The sequence below is a fragment of the Balaenoptera physalus genome (genome assembly GCF_965194825.1).
Source record: "Balaenoptera physalus genome assembly, chromosome: 3".
Lineage (NCBI taxonomy): Eukaryota > Metazoa > Chordata > Mammalia > Artiodactyla > Balaenopteridae > Balaenoptera > Balaenoptera physalus.
In genome coordinates, this window is record NC_138890.1 from 113,173,071 (window position 1) to 113,197,979 (window position 24,909).

The following is a 24,909-nucleotide window of genomic DNA, read 5'->3' on the forward strand; positions in this document are numbered from 1 at the left end:
ATATGGGCTTTATGTTGAGGTAGGTTCCCTCTATGCCCACATTGTGGAGAGTTTTTATAATAAAATGGGTGTTGAATTTTGTCAAAAGCTTTTGCTGCATCTATTGAGATTATCATATGGTTTTTATCCTTCAGTTTGTTAATATGGTGTATCACATCGAATGGTTTGTGTATATTGGAGAATCCTTACATTCCTAGGATAAACCCCACTTAATCATGGTGTATAATCTGTTTAATGTGTTGTTGGATTCTGTTTGCTAGTATTTTGTTGAGGATTTTTGCATCTATGTTCATCAGTGATATTGGTCTGTAATTTTCTTTTTTTGTGATATCTTTTTCTGGTTTTGGTATCAGGGTGATGGTGGCTTTGTAGAATGAATTTGGGAGTGTTTCTCCCTGTGCAATTTTTTGGAAGAGTTTGAGAAGGATGGGTGTTAGTTCTTCTCTAAATGTTTGATAGAATTCACCTGTGAAGCCATCTGGTCCTGGACTTTTGTTTGTTGGAAGATTTTTAATCACAGTTTCAATTTCATTACTTGTGATCAGTCTGTTCATATTTTCTATTTCTTCCTGGTTCAGTCTTGGAAGGTTATACGTTTCTAAGAATTTGTCCATTTCTTCCAGGTTATCCATTTTATTGGCATAGTGTTGCTGGTAGTAGTCTCTTAGGATGCTTTGTATTTCTGCGGTGTCCATTGTAACTTCTCCTTTTTCATTTCTAATTTTATTGATTTGAGTCATCTCCCTCTTTTTCTTGATGAGTCTGGGTAAAGGTTTATCAATTTTTTTAATCTTCTCAAAGAACCAGCTTTTAGTTTTATTGATCTTTGCTATTGTTTTCTTTGTTTCTATTTCATTCTGTTGCATCACATTTCCAGGTTTCTGGAGGTCAGTTAGAGCTTTATTCTGACTTATTGATTTTTTCAGTTTGCTTATTAGACAATGTTTTCACCATGTGTTGAAATTTCCAAGTTGGGAATATCTCTTGGTACATGATAGCTTTCTCTAGAACATCTTTATTCTCTCCCTTTGATAGATTAATTTTGCAAAAGGTAGAAAGCATTTCTTGATAAGAATTTAGTGGAGTCAAAGTCTCTCTCCTCACTCATTAATCTGAAGAATTTTTAATTTTGTAGTTCTGTTGAAAATTTTTTAAATCAGGGAAAATTAATATTTGGAAAACTTTTTAAGGCACATATTATATGAACAAATAATTAAGTCTATGTTGATTTTTTTTAGTTTAAAAAATATTTTAAGAAAAAAATTAAGTCAAAATAAAATGTGTATATAAACACCCATAAATGCTCTATTTACTTTGAGTTAGAAAACAATGTAGCATATCATTTGTTTTTGCAAAATTCATGTTGTGCTTTTATAATTTAACAGGGCAATGAAAGATAAATGTTTTTCTTTCTCTAGATTCATTTAAAACCAGTCACACTTCTAACTGAACAAGATCATGTGGAACATAATCTGGCTTCTGAGAGAAGGAAAGTTCGATTACAACATGAAGATACTTTTAAAAACTTGATGAAGGAAAGTGGCAAGTTTGATGGTCAGTAAATCTACTTACAGGAACTTTAATTATATGACTGTGGCCTAGCATGTGATCTATTCTGGAGAATGTTCCATGTGCACTTGAGAAGAATGTGTATTCTGCTGCTGTGTTGATCCTTTCCAGTAATGAGAAAGAAAACCAGAGATAGAATAACCTCAATTCAGGTCAGAGTTCCTGACCAGAAAATGTGGGATAAATGTAAAATTGTCCAAGCAGAATGACACAATACTTAATGAACATCCAAAGTACAAGAATTGAAATTGACCTCCAGATGAGTATGCCCCTACTTGGAAGCCTGTAGAAAGGGTGACATTTGTTTATTGTACTTAACATGGGTACACAGCCAGAGCTGTGAGCCTAGACTGGTCTCTAAACCTGGAAGAGCCCTATTTCCCCATTAATTGGCAATTACCTCCAAATAGGCATACTTCTGCACCAAGGTCCCCTATACTCAATATATTTCTGTGTAGATGTCATAGCTGATGCTTATACACATATGACCTGCCCTAGTACCCTCCTCTATGTGTCCCAGTGTAGGCCATGTATGTCTTCATAGGAATCAAGTAGCTTTTTCTTTAATTATCCCTCAGAAAAGGAGTTGCCTTATATTTGAGTCTTTACAATGTCTCTCACAGTATAAGGTCCTCTCTTAATTTTTTATTTTATCCTGGTAACACAATATTCAAACAAGTATGCACCTTTCTTTTTTTCATTTAACAATATAGTTTACAGATAATTTATATTAATTTATTTTGAAACAAAAAAGTACCATTTGAGTAAGAGAAATTAACCTTAAAAAATCTCAATCAATACTAGTTTTGGATGTTTATAGAAAATTATCTAACGAAATCAGTACTTAAAAAAGAAGTTGGAAGGGATTTAAGACTTCATATGCTTTTTAAGGATCACTTTAGGAAGCAATCCAATTCTGATTACAGCACTATGGTGGACTTGGAGTCTGAAAAAAACTAAAATTTCTGGATGAAATATTTACAAACATCTTTGCAAACACATCTCAGCAGGCAAAAAAATAAGAGAATGCCTTGAAGTCCACAAATGATTAGAAGCACAAATTCAGCAGTGTAAGGAGATACAAGAGTTGGCATTTACTCAGGAGGAACCTGTATGTGCCAGACCTAGAGCTGTGTTTTAATGGGCCTGCCAGGGCTCAGGAGACACAGCCAGGTGGAAGGTTGGATCAAGGAACCATACCTGGAGCTGCAACACCCCCGAAATGATACCCTCAGTGGGTCAACTGGAAAAATCCCACCCCTCAGAGAGCTCTGGTAGGGATGCTTTCCACTTAGCCCTAGGTGGAACGGAAAAAAACTGTTTCTCCTTGAGGATTCAATCACAACTACATTCTCAAGCAGATTTGGTGTCAGAATTCACATAATTTGTTTGGCCCAAAACAGACCAAGTGATACTTAGTGTGAAGTGGTACTGTGCTACGTACCCACGGGTGATCTGCAGCCACAAATGCAAATCCTCTGTGAAGAAATGACTTTAAGCCCAGCCCTTAAGAACTGTCACAGATAAAGATCCAAGGAATGTGAGCTCCTAGTCAAAAATCATAAAAGACAAAAATAAGTCACCTAAATCCAGAAAAGCACCAGACCATAGAATGAGGCCCACAAAGACTACAGATACTGAATTTACCATATAAAGAATTTGCAGTAAGAACATTAATATATTTTAAGAAAAGAGTATCAAAAGTATTATATAGGAACAAGAAAATGACCTAGACTACTTGACAAAGAAGCAAAAGGAATTTCTATAAAAAAGAATATATAATAATTAAAATTTGAAACTTAATGAGTGGGACTTCCCTGGTGGTGCAGTGCTTAAGAATCTGCCTACCAGTGCAGGGGACATGGGTTCGATCCCTGGTCTGGGAAGTTCCCACATGCCATGGAGCAACTAAGCCTGTGTGCCACAACTACTGAGCCTGCGTTCTAGAGCCTGTGAGCCACAACTACTGAGTCCACATGCCGCAACTACTGAAGCCCACACACCTAGAGCCCATGTTCCTCAACAAGAGAAGCCACCGCAATGAGAAGCCCGTGCACCACAATGAAGAGTAGCCCCAGCTCGCCACAACTAGAGAAAGCCCATGCACAGCAATGAAGACCCAATGCAGACAAAAATAAATAAATAAAAATTTAAAAAAAACTCAATGAATGAATTAAACAGTATCTAAGACAGTAAACTGGAAAAGTATATCTGAAGAAGCTACCTAGAATGCAGATGGATAGACAAAGAAATGGGAAATATATAAGAGAGATTAGGAGACGTAGAGAATGGAGTAAGAAGTCTAACAAGCATCTAATCAAAGTTCCAGGAAGAGAGGAGAAAAAGAAAGGGAGAGAAGTAACATTTGAAGCAAACAACATTGACATTTCATTAAAGGGTAACATGAAAGTTTCATATACATATGAAAAGATGTTGGACCTCATTATTAATCAGGGAAATGCAAATTATAACCTCCATGAGACACTATTTCACACCCACGAAATTGGAAAAATTGAAGAGTCCACAATACTATTTAAGTGAAAATGGGGAGCAGTAGGAACTGTAATAAACAACGGACAGAAGTATAAATCAGTACAATCATTTTGTTACCTAAAAATATTCTGTTGTTAGTAAGGACTGTGAACATGGAATAAATCAGCAAAGTTAAGTTTATTCATCCATTCATTCATTCAATAAATATTGACTGAGCACCCACATTCTGGAATTTTATTAGAATTTAAAAAAAAATCAGTCCTTGCCCAAAGGAGCTTAGGATATAGGGGGTCAGATAATCAAAGATCACACAAATAAACATAAAATTATAACTGTGAAAGAAAGGTACAAGTGGGAGCTCATAATAGTGGGGTTGCTGTGGTCAGAGAAGGCTTTCCTGAGGAAGTAGTGACTGAGATGGGCCAAGAGAGAATAGGAGGTAAGTGGAAGAAAGTGTGGGTGGCCAGTGGAACTGCCGCTGACAGAGGGAGCACCATGTAGAAATGCCCTGATGTTGAGGGCAACATTTAGTTACAGGAACTGAAAAAGGGCTATTGTGGCTGGAACAAAGGGAGAGAAAGCTTGAGAGAGGAAGGGGTGCTAGGAGCAAATCAGACTAGCTGGGGCTGGAGAGGTAGGCATAGGCCAGCCAGGAAAGGAAGGGCTTGGGGCCATAGGAATGATTTAGGTTCTTCTAATAAGCCAAGGGGAAGTCACTGCATGTTTTTAAGCAGGGGACTGAAATGATCAGTGGAATGAAGGGGAAAAAACATAAAAGAAAAACACCATCAATTAATGAAAAATATAATAATTAGATCAGGAAATGGAGTTAAATCTCTGTAACCGCTCTTCTCTGCTCACTTATATGTGACTGTGATAAGAAAGGCTCCATTCCCAGTTACCGACAACAGCCAGGCATGTCTGTGCTCTCACACTGAAAGCTCAGCTGTGCCTCTGACGGTACAACCAGGATGGTGCCCTGCTCTGTAATTCTTTCTCCCACCTCCTCAACAACAGCACGTGAGATTTAAGCCTAGCTGGTGATTCCCTTGATGATGCAGGCAATATAACTGAATACGTTTTACTGCTTTGCCGCCAAAGTAAATGATTTCTCCATTGTTGAGTCAAAACCAATTGGTCAGTAAATGAAGCAGATATGATTCAAAAGAAGCAGAAAGACACTAAGAAGTACAATGTATTGTGTCTTTTCTGTTTGTGACTGCATTCATTACCAAACAGTAACTATGGGAGGCTATATTCCCATTCTGAAGTTTATCATACAGCAAACTATTCCAGATTTTCAGTGTCTGTGGCCCTTTAAAGCTCAAATCGCTTTCTTTTTAATAACTTTATTAACATACCATAAATGGCCCATACTTAAAGTGTACAACTTGATAGGTCTTGAGACATGTATACCCCCATGAAACCATCACCACAATCAAGATAATAACATATCCATCAATCCCCAAATTTATTTCTGCCCTGATCTGCTCTGATCTGCCCCTCTTCCACCTGAAGCAACTCAAATTTAAACTTAAACATTCTTTTAATCAAAATTCTGGTTGACTTGTAAAACAGGTTGGAATACAATCTCTAAAATGCCCTTTCTGATCTGTGGTCTTATTCAACTCACTGTAAATAAAGCCTATTCATTTCTTCAGGAGTTTTAAGTCTTTGGTAATAATTTAACTTTTCTAAAAATCCCATGAGTTGAAGGAAAGGCTGTAGCCTCAGGTTCTGCATTTAACTCCACCATCTTTGTTCACATCCACCTTTCAGATCCCACTTGTGATGAAGAAGGAGGAACGGTTTCCACGAGGGGCACCTCTGTGCAGAGCATTGAACTTGTCCTCCCACCCCATGCAAACCATCATGGAAACACATTTGGTGGCCAGATCATGGCTTGGATGGAGATGGTGGCTACTATTTCTGCAAGGTTCTTGGTTTGGACCTTTGGCTTGTGATCTTGAGACCAGTGGGGAGAGGACAGAAGGGTCTGAGGCTCAGCTATTGGGCAGTCAAGGAAACGAGTAGAGAACAATGTTGCCTTTTATCAAAATGAGAAAATGATAAGTCATTTTCCTGTTTACCTTAGAATTATTCTGTCCTTTTTTTGAAGGTGAATGTTTAAATTCTTGGTTCAAAAATAAAAGTGAAATGACAGTTCTTATACTTGATTCTGAATTATGACTGTTGATCTTATGACACTGCAACTCCTTGTCACATTACTTATGACAAAGTAGATGCAGGATAGAAATAGAAGATAGCCTTTACACTTAAAAATGGTCAAGATACAAACTTTTATAGAGGCGGTTTACAATTAGGTCTGATCTCTGAAGGTGCTGTTTAGAATCATCATGGCCAAAGGATTAACTGAAACATAAGATGAGAAAGAGGAAAGAACTTAGAAAAGTAATTTTAAATGCTCCTCAGTTTCAAAAAGGGTTCCTTTATTCTTAATGGAGCCATGTAGGTAATTGAGCAGCTTTAAAGAACACTGTTCTCTGAAAACGCATTTGAACAGGATCTGCCCTTCCAACAATTTTTGTAACCACTGAAAATTGTTAAGGTTTTATTTTCCCCAAATTAAAGGAATTTTATTATTAATATGTCTACAGTTATGACTATAATTAGAAACCTGTGGTTATCCTTCCTATAAATTGTGCACAAATATAAGAGCTTGTTTTTAAAATGACATTGTCACTCTTAATGACAATAAAGCATTTGAACCTGTTCTATTGTAAAGGCTTACAATATAATTAACTGTGGCAGAGTCTGTTCACTTATTGTTGGCACAATTCTTTAGAGTAACTGGATGACTACAGTGGGAATCTAAAATGTAGAAAATTATGGAAGTAACTTTCTGAGATTAAATTTTCTTTATAGATTTCCAAAACTCCGCACACCACAAAAATCGTAAAATGTATTCTTTGTAGCCTTTCAGGCTTTGTGCAGCAATCCAGGTAATTTTTCTTTGGGGGAAAAAAATTAGTCTTTGACATGCGGGTGAACTCAGGTAACAGTGAAGCCAAGGAATGCATGTGAATGGCACCAGCTGACAGTTCCCTTCACTGTGCCCCACTCCAACCTGGGAGTCACAGCTTTCTGCGATTGTAGTCATGAACTGTCAGGAGGAAAAAAAATCCCTCAAGTTAGAACAAACGACAGTGGTTTGTTTTTTGGAGATACTTCCATAGGGCACAAAACAAGAGCAGGACGGTCACCACAAGAGCAGGAGCGCCAGCATCTTGGTAAAGACCCCACAGCCTGGGGACGTGTGGCATTTCCTACAATATTTGCAGGTAATGTACAGGGCCACTCTCAACACACACAATCCAGTTATTCATTTCCCTCTGAGCTAAAAGAGATATTCATTTAGAAAGCAGCCTGAACACTGGTCTATTGCGTCCATTAAGCAAAGCAACAGTTCCTGAAAATATTTTGGAGAATGATCACTTTCTTCTCTCTCTCCTTCCCTTTGTTTCATCAGCCGCCTGTGTCGAGCGCATCCCCTTCTTAAGTCCGTGGACATGTTTAAGTTCCGGGGACCATCTACAGTTGGAGATCGTCTTGTCTTCAATGCCATTGTCAACAATACATTTCAGACCTGGTAAAGCATGTCTGGTGCTCTTAGGCTGCTATAAATGAATTCAAACTTGCACATAAGCAATATTTTTTGTTTTATTTCAATCTGGAGGTAAGTATAGTGACTACTTTAAAGAAATCAAGTTCCTTCTAATTTTTTTAAAACTTCACTTAATCTTCGAAATCCATAGACACACATTCTAACTCTCTGTTCCACTTCAGGCCTCCTTACACTGTTATGATAAGTTGGTTTTTGTCTCATAATAAGTGTGACTGTATGTCCTACTTGATCCAGGATGGTCTTGGTTTGCACCTGTCATAATTATTAATTCTTCCTTTCACTCTCAAAAGAGTCATGTGGTCAACCACTTCATAATGGACCTGTCATTTATCACCATGAAGTCCAAACCACTTCCCAGTTATTTTTATTATTCTTGATACACAAAGAAAAGATTTAATTTAGTATTTTTTTCTTTTTAAATGTAAAAAAGAATATCTGTGTTTCCTATCCAGTTTCAGTGTTCAATGCTTTTAAATTACAGGACTATTGTTTTTAGGAGAGAAAACTTGATTTTGGCACAGTTTAACCACCCCCTCCCCCATTACCAAAATATGTTCATGAAGGTATATAAAATTCCACTGGCCTCTTTACCACTTGAAAGTGGGAAAGTAAAGCAGAAATGCTCCCAGGAGCTTGTACATCAGATCAATCGACCTGATGAAATGGATGTTAACAGTTGCACAGATTAGCAGATGACAATGAAACAACCCAGGGTCCTCATTCTCTTCCTTGCCTGGAGGAGGTGGTGGGGCAGTGGGCAGAGTAGGCCTGGCATGCTCAGGTTCTCTGTCCACTGCCCTTGTCGCCCATCTGCAGTGTCGAAGTGGGAGTGCGCGTGGAGGCCTTTGACTGCCAGGAGTGGTCTGGGGGCCAGGGCCGTCATATCAACAGTGCTTTTCTCATTTATAATGCTGTCAATGATAAGGAAGAACTGATCACATTTCCCAGAATCAAACCGATGTCAAAGGTCAGTTATTAGCACGTGTGGTTCAGTAATCAGACCACTTATTCTGGGGAAGCTGTGGGTACAGAGCTCCACCCAGAATCTTTCCCTGCACTGGCAACAACCTCCATGTCTATTCCCCTTTGGTTTTCTTTCTTTTCTGCATCACAAAGTAAAGCAGTCTTTTTCTTCTTTTTCCAAATCACTCTAGTCATTTATTTAAATGGTGAAGTCCTTGAAGACCTCACATCTACTCAGCCACATGCTGCTGTTGGAAGCATATCGTCTTCCGTGTCTCATTTCTGACTCTCTTCTCCCACTTTACACCCAGTTCTCCATGCTGCTCTACGCTCATCGGAATTAAGTCTTTCGGAATAAGCTGCCTTACTGCCAACCCTGACCTGAAGATAGTTCACGTAGAGACTCCTTGTCCCAATTACCCTTTTCAACTGACTTAGGAGAGAGAAACTTAAGGATTGTAACACTAAAATATTAGAAATTTATTGATTTTACTTTGTTTTTTATTTAAGGATGATTTTAGACGGTATCGTGGAGCTCTTGCACGCAAGAGAATTCGCCTAGGCAGGTAAGGGACTTAGGTGTAAGGATTTTATGGAATCTTCTGTCATCTGACAAATTACATAGCAAAGAGCCCTCTCTGTGTCTCTATTCCCATATAATGTAAAAAGAGAAGGTCTGATGTTTTTTGACTGTGGAGACTACTGTGATGGAAATTGTTCTTTCTGATTGTTCCACCAGTAAAGGCAGCTTTTTAAAACTGCTGATTTCAGTTCAAGAAACTGTCATAGTTATTGCTGTGTGCTAAATACAGGGAAGAAAACTGTTATTTAATATTTTAATTTTTTTCCAGAAAATACATTATTTCCCACAAAGGAGAGGTTCCACTTTGCATACACTGGGATACTGGCAACCAGGTGACAGTTTTATGATCTGAAGTTCTTCATGTAAAATCACTTCAATACAAAAATGGAAATCCCCTCATTTAACTGACTCACGTTGTACCTACACAGGTTAGATGAAAGGGTGAATTATAGCAACCAGTCATCTCAAAATGAAACAAAACCAAGCTATCAGTAACTAGTTATCAGCCAACTGCTTCACTGCCTTGTTTGAATTATATGTATAGTTCCTGAGTTACAGACTGGATGCTCTGCCATCAAATGCATTCAAGCAACATAGGACATTGAGATCTGGTGTTTCATCATAGCATGTGTTGAATGACATGCCCACTGGCTTGCATTTTTATAACACAATAGCAAAGTATTAGTCATTTTAATGTTTTTGACCATAAAATGTAAAGGGAAATCCAAGTTTACTTATTACCCGTTGATTACAAGTCATACTGAAGGGTGTTCTTGTCTTTGCTTAGGATACTAATTAAAATGATACTAATCTGCTAAGCATATATGACTCACATTACCTGTCTGAATTCTGCATTAAGAGTTTGAGACAGAAATTATGTTCCTGTAACTTAGTTCTAACCTCAACATCATCACTTTGGCTCTAACGGTGCCCACTTTCTAAGCAGAAAATATTTGATCACATATCTGCACTGAACTCAGAGCATTTCAAATATTTGTGTTTTAGGTATCCTTGAGTAATGGCAATGTGGAGGCTCTCAAAAGCCTGGCGGCCAAAAGTGGTTGGGAGATTACCAGTGCTGTGGAAAAGGTAGGAGGCATCCAGGTATACACACAACCCGTTGCCCATCACAAATGAAAGTTGTCATGGTAGTGGTTGTTCTGCTACTTCCGATGCTGCTTTTAAGAAGGAAAAAATGGAGATCAAGATGGCAGAGTACAAGGACACTGAGCTCACCTCCCACTACGAACACATCAAAAATACATCCACATGTAGAGCAATTCACACTGAAAACAAACTGGAGAGTGGCAGAAAGACTCTTATACAACAAACAAGGCTGTAGAGAAAGATCCACATGGAGCCAGGTAGGAGGGGAAGAGAAGCAATCAGGTCAGGACCTGCATCCCTAGGACAGGACACCTCAGCCCTGGTGTCTGATACCGGGAGAAGGAGTCCCCTTAGCTTGTTTAAAAACCAGTGGGACTAACAGGAGGGCTATAAGAAACCTAGACTCTGCTCTTAAAGAGCATACACATGCTTCCTGGCTCCTGGGAACCAGGCAAAGGAAGCAGATTGAAACTTCCCAGGGCTCTGGCTGGTTTCCTGCAACCACCCCAGTGCACACCCTGGCCCATGCCAAGCATCCACTCCAACCCCTCTAGCTCCACTGCAGCTCCCCACTAGGGTGAAGGTTGCCACTGCTGAGGAGGTTGCACAGCTGGCAGAAATGGAGCCAGCTCAGACCAGGCACTGCATCTGAACAGGGCGAGGGTGGCCATTACTGGTGCTCATAAAGGTGGTGTATCACGAGCAGTCTGGAGCTCTGACTGGTGTGCCAAGACTGCCTAGCACGTATCCCAGCCTACACCGGGTACCCACTCTGGGCCTTCTTGCTCCAGCACTTCTCCCCTCTGTGGTGATGGTGCCACTGCTGGAATAGGGGAGAGCGCACACTTAGATGGAACAGAACTAGCTTGGACGCAACTCTCAGGGCTTCTGCGCCAGCACCTTGGGACCCCCTCACTGTCCCCAGTAGGAAAGTAATGGCCACTAAGCATAGGAGAAGCCCTAGCTCACAGCTAGCTCTGGCTTTAGCCCCTCCATATCCAGCGCCCCCTCCCACCAAGGTGATAGCTGCCAGCACACCCTGGGGGAAGATGTGACTCATGCTCACGTCAGATCCAGCTCTCCCACCAAAGCCACTGGGCAGATATGGACTGCATATGGACGTTCCCACACAAGGATACACTTCAAGACCAGGATAAGTAACTGTTTCACCTAATTTCATAGAGACAGAGAAAGTTAAACAAAATGAGAAAACAGAGGAATCTGTTTTAAATGAATGAACAAAAAAACCTGACAAAACAACTAATGAAACAGAGATAAATAATTTACCAGATAAAGAGCTCAAAGCATTAGTAATAAGAAATGCTAACTGAACTAGGGAAAAGAATAGGTGAATACAGTGAGAATTTTAACAAGGAACTAGAAAATATTAAGAAGAGAACAAGTCAGGGATAAATTAGGAGTTAGGGATTAACATATACACACTACTATATATAAAAGAGATAATCAACAAGGACCTACTGTATAGCACAGGGAACTCAGTATTCTGAAATAACCTGTATGGGAAAAGATTTTGAAAAAGAATGGATATATGTATATATATATAACTGAATCACTTTACTGTATACCTGAAACTAACACAACATTGTAAATCAACTATACTCCAATTAAAAAAAAAAAAAAAAAAGAACCAGTCAGAGCTGAAGAATACAATAACGGAAATGAAAAACACACTAGAAGGATTTAAAAGCAGACTAGGTAATAAAGAACACATAAGTAACATAGAAGATAGAATAATGGAAATCACCCAATCAGAACAGCAAAAAGAAACATAAATTAAAAAACATAAAACCAGTTTAAGGGACCTCTGGGACAACATCAAGCATACTAACATTCACATTATAGGGGTCCCAGAAGGAGAAGAGAGAAAGTGGTCAAAAATGTATTTGGAAAAGTTATGATTGAAAACTTCCCAAACCTGAAAGAGGAAACAGGTATTCAAGTACAGGAAGCACAGAGAGACCCAAACACGATGAACCCAGAGACCCACATCAAGACATATCATAATTAAAATGGGAAAAGTTAAAGAAAAAGAGAGAATTCTAAAAACAGCAAGAGAAAAAACAGAGACACATACAAGGAAACCCCCACTCCCCAATAGGCTATCAGCTGATTTTTCTGCAGAAACTTTACAAGCAAGAAGGGAGTGGCATAATATATTTAAAGTGCTGAAAGGGAAAAACCTACAACCTAGGATACTCTACCCAGCAAGATTATCATCTAGAATTGAAGGAAAGATAAAGAGCTTCTCAGACAAGCAAAAAATAAAGGCGTTCATCAGTACTAAACCAACCCTAAAATAAATGTTAAAGAGTCTTCCCTAAGTGGAAAAGAAAAGGCTACAACAAAAAGTAAGAAGTCATAGGAAAGGAAAAACCCCACTAGTAAAGGCTGTGGATCAACCATTTAAATAAGCTAGTATAAATATTAAAAGACAAAAACTATAAATAAAATAAAATATAACTACAATAAACTGTTAAGGGATAAACATCAAAAACATAAAATATGAGGGAGGAGAGGAAAAAATGTAGATCTTTTAGAATGTGTTTGAACTTAAAGGACTACCAGTTTGAAACAAGCAGATAGTTACATGACAACATATATGAACACCATGGTAACCCCAAATCAGAAACTTAAATAGATGCAAAAAAACAAAAAGAAACGAACTCAAGCATACTACTAAAGAAAATAATCAAACCACAAGGGAAGAAACAAACAAACAAAAAGAAATAAACAGAGAAGAACTACCCAAAAAACTGGAAAACAAGTAATAAGATGGCAATAATATCAATAATTACTTTAAACGTCAATGGGCTAAATGCTCCAATCAAAAGACACAGGGTGGTTGACTGGATAAAAAACAAGACCCTTCTATATGCTGCCTACAAGAGACTGACTTCAGAGCTAAACACACACACAGACCAAAAATGAGGGAATGGAAAAAGATTTTATACAAACAGAAACAGCAAGAAGGCAGGGGTAGCAATAATCATATCAGACAAAATAGACTTTAAAACAAAGTCTATAACAAAAGACAAAGAAGGGCATTATACAACGATAAAGGGGAGGAAGACAAGATAGTGGAGTAGAAGGACTTAAGCTCACCTCCTCTCATGAAAACACCAAAATAACAACTAACTGCTGAACAATCATCGACAAAAAAGACTGGAACCTACCAAAAAAATATTCTACATCCAAAGACAAAGTAGCCACAATGAGACGGTAGTAGGGGTGCATTTGCAATACAATCAAATTCCATGCTCACCAGGTAGGCGATCCACAAACTGGAAAATAATTATATCGCAGAGGTTCTGCCACAGGAGTGAGAGTTCTGAGCCCCATGTCAGGCTCCCCAGTCTGGGGTTCTGGCATCGGGAGGAGGAGCCCCCAGAGCATTTCGCTTTGAAGGCCAGAGGGCTTGACCTCAAGAACGCCACAGGACTGGGGGAAACAGAAACTCCACTCTTGAAGGGCACACACTAGGTCTCATGTGCACCGGGACATAGGGAAAAAGCAGTGACTTCATAGGAGCCTGGGCCAGACCTACCTGCTGGACTTTGAGGGACTCCTGGGGAGGCAGGAGGTGGCTGTGGCTTACTGTGGGGACAAAGACACTGGTGGCAGAGGTACCAGGAAATATTCATAGGAGTGAGTTCTCCTGGAGGACTACATTTTGACACCAAGACCTAGCCCCACCCAACAGCCTGTAGGCTGCCAAGTCTTCCTGAGCCCACAGCCACCTCTAAACACACCCCTTGACATGGCCCTGCCCACCAGAGGGACAAGACCCAGCTCCACCCACCACTGGGCAGGAACCAGTCCCTCCCACCAGAAAGCCTGCACAAACCTCTTAGACCAACCTCACCCACCAGGGGGAAGAAACCAGAAGCAAGAGGAGCTACAATCCTGAACCTGCGGAACAGAGACTGCAAACACAGAAAGTTAAACAAAATGAGATGGCAGAAGAATATGTTCCAGACAAAGGAGCAAGATAAAAACTCCAGAAGAACAATTAAGTGAACTGGAGATAGGCAATCCACCTGAAAAAGAATTCAAAGTAATGATAGTAAAGATGATCCATGATCTCAGAAAAAGAATGGAGGCATAGACTGAGAAGATATAAGAAATGTTTAACAAAGAGCTAGAAGACATAAAGAACAAACAGGCTTGAACAATACAATAACTGAAATGAAAAATACACTAGAAGGAATCAATAGCAGAATAAATAATGCAGAAGAATGGATAAGTGAGCTGGAAGATAGAATGGTAGAAATCACTGCTGTGAATAAAGAATAAAAAATGAAAAGAAAGGAGGACAGTCTAATAGACTTCTGGGACAACATTAAATGCACCAACATTCGCATTATAGGGGTCCCAGAAGCAGAAGAGAGAGAGAAAGGGCCTAAGGAAATATTTGAAGAGATAATAGCTGAAAACTTCTCTAACAAGGGGAAGGAAACAGTCACCCAAGTCCAGGAAGCACACAGAGTCCCATAAAGGATAAACCCAAGGAGGAACATGCTGAGACACATTAATCAAATTGACAAAAACTAAAGGCAAAGAGAAAATATCAAAAGCAACAAATAACATACAAGACAATCCCCATAAGGTTATCAGCTATTTTTCAGCAGAAAGTCTGCAGGCCAGAAGGGAGTGGTACGATATATTTAAAGTGATGAAAGGGAAAAACCTACAACCAAGAATACTCTACCCTGCAAGGCTCTCCTTCAGATTCGACAGAGAAATCAAAAGCTTTACAGACAAGCAAAAGGTAAGAGAATTCAGCACCACCAAACCAGCTGCACAACAAAAGCTAAAGGAACTTCTTTAGACAGAAAAGAAAAGGCCACACCTAGAAAATTACAAATGGGAAAGCTCACCAGTAAAGGCAAACATACAGTAAAGGTAGGAAATCATCCACACACGCATATGATATCAAAACTAGCAATCATGAGAAGAGGACAGTACAAATGCAGGATACTGGAAATGCATTTGAAATTAAGAGACTATGAACTTAAAACAATCTTGTATATATATAGACTGCTATATCAAAACCTCACAGTAACTGCAAACCAAAAATCTACAACAGATATACACACAAAAAAGAAAAAAGAATCCAAACACAACACTGAAGATAAGTCCTCAAATCACCAGAGAAGAAAACAAAAGAGGAAAGGAAGAAAAAAGACCTACAAAAACAAATCCAAAACAAGTAACAAAATGGCAATAAGAACATACATATTGGTAATTACCATAAATGTAAATGGATTAAATGCTCAAACCAAAAGACACAGACTGGCTGAATGCATACAAAAACAACACTGGTATATATGCTGTCTATAAGAGACCCACTTCAGATCTAGGGACACATACAGAATGAAAGTGAGGGGATGGAAAAAGGTATTCCATGCAAATGGAAATCAAAAGAAAGCTGGAATAGCAATACTCATATCAGACAAAATAGACTTTAAAATAAAGACTGTTACAAGACACAAAGAAGAACACTACATAATGATCAAGGGATCGATCCAAGAAGAAGATATAACAATTGTAAATATATATGCACCCAACATAGGAGCACCTCAACATGGCAAATGCTAACAGCCATAAAAGGAGAAATTGACAGTAACACAATAATGATGAGGGAGTTAAACACCCCACTTTCATCAATGGACAGATCATCCAGACAAAAAAATCAATAAGGAAATACAGGCTTAAATGACACATTAGACCAGATGAACTTAACAGATATTTATAGAGCATTCTTTCCACAAAAAAAGAAAATGACAGGCCAATATCGCTGATGAACACAGACGCAAAAATTCTCAATAAAACACTAGCAAACCAAATCCAACAATACATTAAAAGGATCATACACCATGATAAAGTGGGATTTATCCCAGGGATGCAAGGATTTTTCAATATCCGCAAATCAATCAGTGTGATACACCACATCAACAAATTGAAGAATAAAAACCATATGATCATATCAATAGATGCAGAAAAAGCTTTTGACAAAATTCAACACGCATTTATGGTAAAAATTCTCCAGAAAGTGGGCATAGAGGGAAACTACCTCAACATACTAAAGGCCATATATGACAAACCTACAGCTAACATCATACTCAACAGTGAAAAGCTGAAAGCATTTCCTCTCAAGACAAGGATGTCCACTCGTGCCACTTTTATTCAACATAGTTTTCGAAGTCCTAGCCATGGCAATCAGAGAAGAAAAAGAAATAAAAGGAATCCAAATTGGAAAAGAAGAAATATAACTGTCACTCTTTGCAGAAGACATGATACTATACATAGAAAATCCTAAAGATGCTACCAGAAAACTACTAGAGCTCATCAATGAATTTGGTAAAGTTGCAGGATAAAAAATTAATACACAGAAATCTGTTGCATTTCTCTACACGAACAACAAAAGATCAGAAAGATAAATTAAGGAAATAATCCCATTTATCATCACATCAAAAGGAATAAAATGCCTAGGAATAAACCTAGCTAAGGAGGCAAAAGACCTGTACTCTGAAATCTATAATATACTGATGAAAGAAATTGAAGATGACACAGATAGAAAGATATACCATGTTCTTGGGTTGGAAGAATCAATATTGTCCAATGACTATATTACCCAAGGCAGCCTACAGATTCAATGCAATACCTATCAAATTACCAATGGCATTTTTTATGGAACTAGAACAAAAAAATCTTAAAATTTGTATGGAAACACAAAGACCCTGAATAGCAAAGCAACCTTGAGAAAGAAAAATGGACCTGGAGGAATCAGGCTCCCTGACTTCAGACTATACTATAAAGCTACAGTAATCAAAACAGTAAGATACTGGCACAAAAACAGAAATATAGATCATTGGAACAGGATACAAAGCCCAGAAATAAACCCACGTGCCTATGGTCAATTAATCTATGACAAAGGAGGCAAGAATATATTGGGTTGGCCAAAAAGTTCATTCAGGTTTTTCTGTAAGATGTTACAGAAAAACCCAAACGAACTTTTTGGCTAATCCAATACAATGGAGAAGAGACAGTCTCTTCAACAACTGTTCCTGGGAAACTGGACAGCTACATGTTAAAAGAATGAAATTAGAACATTCTCTAACACCATGCACAAAAATAAACTCAAATGGATTAAAGACCTAAATGTAAGACCGGATACTATAAAACTCTTAGAGGAAAACATAGGCAGAACACTCTTTGACATAAATCGCAGCAATATCTTTTTAGATCTACCTCCTAGAGTAATGAAAAGAAAAAGAAAAAGAAAAAAATGGGACCTAATTAAACTTAAAAGCTTTTGCACAGCAAAGGAAACCATAAACAAAATGAAAAGAAAATATACAGAATGAGAGAAAGCATTTGCAAATGATGAGACCGACAAGGGATTAATCTACAAAATATACAAACAGCTCATGCAGTTCAATATCAAAAAACAAACAAACAACCCAATCAAAAAATGGGCAGAAGACCTAAACAGACATTTCTCTAGAAAAGACATACAAATGGCCAAAAATAACATGAAAAGATTCTCAACATTGCTAATTATTAGAGAAATGCAAATCAAAAAAACAATGAGGTATCACCTCACACCAGTCAGAATGTCCATCATCAAAAAGTCTACAAACAATAAATGCTGGAGAGGGTGTGGACAAAAGGGAACCCTGCTACACTGTTGGTGGGAATGTAAACTGGTACAGCCACTATGGAGAACAGTATAGAGGTTCCTTAAAAAACTAAAAATAGAGCTACCATATGACCCAGCAATCCCTCTCCTGGGCAGGTATCTGGCAAAAACCATAGTTCAAAAAGATACATGCACCCCAACGTTTGCTGCAGCACTATTTACAGTAGCCAAGACATGGAAGCAACCTAAATGTCCATCAACAGAGGAATGGATAAAGAAGATGTGGTACATATATACAATGGAATATTACTCAGCTGTAAAAAAGAACGAAATAATGCCATTTGCAGCAACATGGATGGACCTAGATATTGTCATACTGAGTGAAGTAAGTCAGAAAGAGAAAGACAAATACCATATGATATCACTTATATATATAAAAAAATGATACAAATGAACTTATTTACAAACAGATACAGACTCAGAGACTTAGAAAACAAACTTATGGTTACCAGGGGATAAGCGGGGGAGGGATAAATTGGGAGATTGGGATTGACATATACACACTACTATATATAAAATAGATAGCTAATAAGGACCTACTGTATAGCATAGGGAGCTCTACTCAATACTCCATAATAACCTATATGGGAAACGAATCTGAAAAAGAATAGATATATGTGTATATATATATATATATATATATATATATATATATGTATAACTGTATCACTTTGCTGTAAAGCTGAAACTAACACAACATTGTAAATCAACTATACTCCAATATAAAATAAAAATTTTTTAAGTGATAAAAGGATAAATACAAGAGGATATTACACACATTAACATATGCACCCAATACTGAAGCACCTAAATATATAAAGCAAATACTAACAGACATAAAAGGAGAAATAGACATTAAAACAATAATAGAAGGGGACTTTAACACCACACTTACATCAATGGACAGAACATCCAGACAGAAAATCAATAAGGGAATGGTGCTCTTAAACGATACAATAGACCACTTGGACTTAATAGAAATCTAGAGGACACTCCACCCCAAAACAGCAGAATACACATTCTTTTCAAGTGCACATGGAACATTCTTCAGGATAGATCACATGCTAGGCCACAAAACAAGTCTCAACAAATTTAAAAGGCTAAAAATCATATCAAGCAATTTTTTCAGACCACGACACCATGAAACTAGAAATCAATTACAGGAAGAGAAAAGGGAAAAACACAAACACATGGAGACTAAACAACATGTTACTAACAAACCAAGGGTCAATGAAGAAATCCAAGAGGAAATCAGAAAATACCTCAAGACAAATGAAAATGTAAACACAACCTTCCAAAATCTGTGGGATGCAGCAAAAGCAGTTCTGCAAGAGTAGTTCATAGTGATACAAGCTTACCTCAAGAAAAAATCTCAAATAAACAACCTATCCTACCATCTGAAGGATTTAGAAAAAGAACAAAGCTTGAAGTCAGCAGAAAGAAGGAAATAATAAAGAAGGAAAATAAATAAATAATAATAAAGAAAATAAAATACAAAGTAAAAAAACAATAGAAAATATCAATGAAACCAAGAGCTGGTTTTTTGAAAAGATAAACAAAATTGATAAGCCTTTAGCCAGGCTCATCAAGAAAAAAAGAGGGAGGACTCAAATAAACAAAATAAGAAATTAAAGAGAAGAAGGGACTTCCCTGGTGGAGCAGTGGATAAGACTTTGTGCTCCCAATGCAGGGGGCCCAGGTTCGATCCCTGGTCTGGGAACTTGATCCCCCATGCATGCCGCAACTAAGAGTTTGCATGCCACAACAAAGGAGCCCACGTGCCACAACTAAGACCAGGTGCAACCAAATAAATAAATAAATATTTTTAAAAACAAGAAATTAAAGAGGAGAAATTACAACAGATATCACAGAGACACAAAAAAAAATCATAAGAAAATGCCATGGACAGTTATATGCCAACAAATTGGACAGCTTAGAAGAAATGCATAAATTTCTAGAAACACACAATCATCCAAGACTGAATCAGGAAGAAATAGACATTCTGAACAAAGAGTGAAATTGAATTAGTAGTCAAAAAAATTCCAGCAAACAAAAGTCCAGGACTGGACTGCTTCACAGGGGAATTCTACAAAACATATAATGAAGAGATAATACCTAGCATTCTCAAACTTTCCAAAAAATTGAAGAGGAGGGAACACTCCCAAATTCATTCTATGAGTCCACCATTACCCTGATACCAAAACCAGAGAAAGACACTAAAAAAAGAAAATTACAGGCCAATATTTCTGATCAATATAGATGCAAAAATCCTCAACAAAATATTAGCAAGCTGAATCCAACAATATATAAAAAGGCTCATACACCATGATCAAGTGGGATTTATTCCAGGGATGCAAGAATGGTTTAGTATTTGCAAATCAGTCAATGTGATATACCACATTAACAAAAGGAAGGATAAAAATTATATGATTATCTCAATAAATGCAGAAAAAGCATTTGACAAAATTCAACATCCATTCATGATAATAACTCTCATCCAAATTGGCATAGAGGGAACATATCTCAATATAGTAAAGACCATATATGATAAAATCACAGCTAATATCATACTCAATAGTGAAAAGCTGAATGCTTTTCCTCTAAAATCAGGAATAAGATACCCTTTCTATTTAACATAGTATTGCAAGTTCTAGCCACAGAAATCAGACAAGAAAAAGAAATAAAAGACATCCAAATTGGAGGGGAAGAAGTAAAAGTGTCACTATTTTCAGACAACATGATATTATATAAAGAAAACCCTAATAAAGTCTCCAACAGAAAAACTATTAGAACTAATAAATGAATTCAGGGAAAGTTGCAGGATACAAGACTAATATACAGAAATCTGTTGCTTTTCTGTACATTAATAATGAACTATCAGAAAGAAAAAACAAGAAAACAATCCATTAAAGTCACATAAACAAGAATAAAATACCTAGGAATAAACTTAACCAAGCAGGTGAAAAATACATTCTCTGAAAACTATAAAACACTGATGAAGGAAATTGAAAATGACAGAAAGAAATGGAAAGATATTCCATGTTCATGGATTGGAAGAATTAACATTGTTAAAATGACCATACTACCAAAGCAATCTACAGATTTAATACAAACTCTACCAAAATACTCATGACATTTTTCACAGAACTAGAACAAACAATCCTAAAATGTATATGGAACCACAAAAGACCTCAAATAGCCAAATCAATCTTGAGAAAAAAAGAGCAAAGCTGGAGGTATCACACGCCCTGGCTTCAGAGTATATTACAAAGCTAGAGTAATAAAAACAGTATGGTACTGGCAAAAAAACAGACACATACAACAATGAGACAAAATAGAGAGCCCCCAAATAAACCCACGTACTTATGGTCAATTAATTTATGACAAGAAGGCAAGAATACACAATTGGGAAAGTCTCTTCAATAAGTGATGCAGGGAAAACTGGGCAGCTACATGTAAAAGAATGAGATTAGAACATTTTCTCACACCATATACAAAAATAAACTCAAAATAGATTAAAGACTTAAGACTGGAAACCATAAAAATCTCTGTTTCTTCTAGCAGAAAACAGAGATGAAAAACTCTTTGACATAAATCATAGCAATATTTTTTTGGATCTGTCTCCTAAGGCAAAGGAAACAGAAGCAAAAAGAAAAAAAAGAAAAAAAAATCCAAATGGGACCTAACTAAATTTAAAAGCTTTTGCACAGCAAGGAAAACCATCAACAAAATGAAGAAACAACCTGCTGAATGGAAGAAAATATTTGCAAATGACATGACCAATAAGGGGTCATATAAACAGCTCATACAACTCATACATATAAACAGCTCATGCAACTCAATATCAGAAAAAAAAACAACCCGATTAAAAAATGGGCAGAAGACCTGAATAGATATTTTTTCAAAGACATACAGATGGCTAACAGGCACATGAAAAGATGCTCAACAGTCCTAATCATCAGAGAAATACAAATCAAAACCACAATGAGTTATCACATTACACCTGTCAGAATGGCTATCATCAAAAAGACCACAAATAACAAATATTGGTGAAGAAGTGGAGAAAAGGGAACCCTAGTACACTGTTTGTGGGAATGTAGACTGGTACAGCCACTTGGAAAACAGTATGAAGGTACCTCAAAAAACTAAAAATAGAACAACCATATGATCCAGCAATTCTACTACTGGGTATATATCTAATGTATAAATATAGATATGTACATATATATAGATTCATACACAGTCACATATATATTCATATATATAGGAGTATAAGCTATAAAAATATTAAATCACTATGTTATACACCTGAAACTAATAGAATATTGTAAATAAACTGTATTTCAATTTTTTTTTTTTTTTTTTGCTGTGTTGGGTCTTTGTTTCTGTGCAAGGGCTTTCTCTAGTTGCGGTGAGTGGGGGCCACTCTTCATCGCGGTGCGTGGGCCTCTCACTATCGCGGCCTCTCTTGTTGCGGAGCGCAGGCTCCAGATGCGCAGGCTCAGTAGTTGTGGCTCACGGGCCCAGTTGCTCCACGGCATGGGGGATCTTCCCAGACCAGGGCTTGAACCCGTGTCCCCTGCATTGGCAGGCAGGCTCTCAACCACTGCGCCACCAGGGAAGCCCCAAGTATTTCAATTTTTTAAAAGGTAAAAAAATCTTTGGGGGAAATTTAAGAGTCAAGTATCTTTCCAGCCCTGTCTCTACTCCTCCACACTGGCTGATCTAGAGTCCTTCAAATCGCCCTACACATTCCTACCTCTGAGCTTAGTTCTCATGTTCCACCTCTCTCTCCTCCTCCTCTCTATCTACCCCAGTCCTACCTGGTCTTCATGACCCAGGACAAACGCTTTTCCATAAAGCCAATCACCCCTGACTGAAGGAACTTATCCCTCTAGGAACTCCTTTAACAATTACTTCTTTATGATTAACTTGTCAATTAATTATGCATTATCTCATGACATTTCTCCCACAGCTACGTTGAGTTAGTATTTGTCCTACATAGTAATTTAACTTTTTACACATGGTCTTTTTCCCTAACTAGATTATAAACATCTTAAGAAAGAAGCCTTGTCTTGACATCTTTCTTCTCAGCACCTTTTACAATGTTTTGCATGTCATCAAATTTAAATTAATGTATATCATTTGGATTTTAATTTTATCTAATTTCAAAGGTATATCAAGGAGACCCTTTGAGGCTGATGTCCACACTAAACAGATTATAAGCTCTTTAAGGACCATTTTGTTCAGGACTATAGTCCCAGAACACAGCACTGCCTAGCATTCAGGAGATGCTCAAGAATGCTGACATTTTGTCTATGCTCACATTTCAGTGTGTACTGTTTTTCATCATCAATGAAACAGTAGCCTCTAAAATATGATTACCATATGTTCTGGTTTTCCTGGGACAGTCCTGGTTTTCCCATCATAATTATTAACAGTGCCTAAGTGTTCCACTTTGGATATTAAGTTATATGGTCACTTACCCTGAAATCAAAGCAAATTCAGATACTTCATTTATTGTTTTCAGCTCTGACTTTGACCTTATCTGTGTGTTTTGGCTTTGGTTGTTTGCTTTTATTATGTCTTGGTGCTCACTTCTGAATCCTTTCAGGGTCTTCCTTACCTTCTTTGGATCCAGTTAGGTTTCCATCTGTGTTTGGTTCAGTGATGCAGAAATACAGGTTTAACATAACTAAGTTACTTGCTTCTCTTTATCCCTCATAAAAGCTGCTTCAAGACTGTTTTCTTTTACTAATATGAAATCTGTTTCTTGCATCATTGCTGGCATCCAAGCATTCATGAGCAGCGTAGCAAAGGACAAACTCATGTCTGGAATGAAGGACGAGAACATATTTAGTGAAGTCATTAAAATTTCAATTCTTAAAGAGTTTGGTGCCAGAAACCAATCTAAACAAATAAACGTATATTTGCTAGTGTCTAAGGAGAGCCATCAATAATTAATTCTTAAGTTTTGTACAGACACTTATTAGAGAACACTGTATAATTAAACATTCTTATGTTATCTCTGTTGAATTTGAAGCCCTCCTTTATTTTTTAGATTGTATTTATAATAAAAATCTAAATTTTTCTTTCTGAGTTATCCCCCTCTTCTCTCCCACTTTTTAAAGCTTTTATGTGGTTTTTTAAATCACCTTCACCATTATATGCTTTTAATTTAAAAATACAGCTCACATTTTTTTCTGTCACCTTTTAGCTGAATAAATTCTTACCACAAAACAGTCTGTTAAGAATTATACTTATTTCGGGTTATAAAAATCTATACTTATTTTGATATAAATTTTGATAGATGGCAAAATTCTAAAATTTCTAGTATTTGTAATAAAATTGGGCAGTACTTACTGTTTTAACCCATATTTCATTTTCAATGTATAGTGTTGGAATTAATAATACCAGTAATACAAGGAGCAAAAGATGAGCCCCCATCTTAAAGGAGCTTATAGTCTATTTTGAAAGCATCACATATATACATATCATAGCTGAAGGTAATTTTAAGGTAGTTTATAAACAAGTGAGAGATTGTAGTATTTAAACCACAAAGGTCAGCTCTTAGGCAATTCAAAGTCAGGGAAGACAGTTGTTTAGAGACAGCTTTGGAGAGGAGTTGATCCTTTCCTCCTTGAAGATAGTGTAAGGATAAATTACTGGAGGGGTAAAGAGTGCTTTCTAGGCAGTGAGTAGCTTTGAGCCAAACCTTCCTGGTTGGAACTGGCATGGGTAAGAGATTGGCCTGACAGGAGTAGCTTTTTATTTAGGGAGTAGCTGAGAGTGTACTGGAAGCCAGAATGGCAAGGCTCATGTGAA

General features: G+C 37.4%; 1 protein-coding gene across 1 annotated transcript in view; it reads left to right on the top strand.

Moving 5' to 3' along the window:
- Nucleotides 1-24,909, top strand: part of ACOT12 (acyl-CoA thioesterase 12) — a gene marked incomplete at its 5' end in the record, with an annotated part of 56,274 nt that overhangs the window by 24,039 nt on the left and 7,326 nt on the right. Inside the window, 7 exons of the mRNA XM_082458118.1 lie at nucleotides 1,419-1,554; nucleotides 5,842-5,998; nucleotides 7,553-7,672; nucleotides 8,525-8,675; nucleotides 9,182-9,237; nucleotides 9,523-9,586; nucleotides 10,260-10,343. Of these exons, the coding sequence (XP_082314244.1) occupies nucleotides 1,419-1,554; nucleotides 5,842-5,998; nucleotides 7,553-7,672; nucleotides 8,525-8,675; nucleotides 9,182-9,237; nucleotides 9,523-9,586; nucleotides 10,260-10,343 (768 nt within the window). The remainder of the gene's footprint in view (nucleotides 1-1,418; nucleotides 1,555-5,841; nucleotides 5,999-7,552; nucleotides 7,673-8,524; nucleotides 8,676-9,181; nucleotides 9,238-9,522; nucleotides 9,587-10,259; nucleotides 10,344-24,909) is intronic.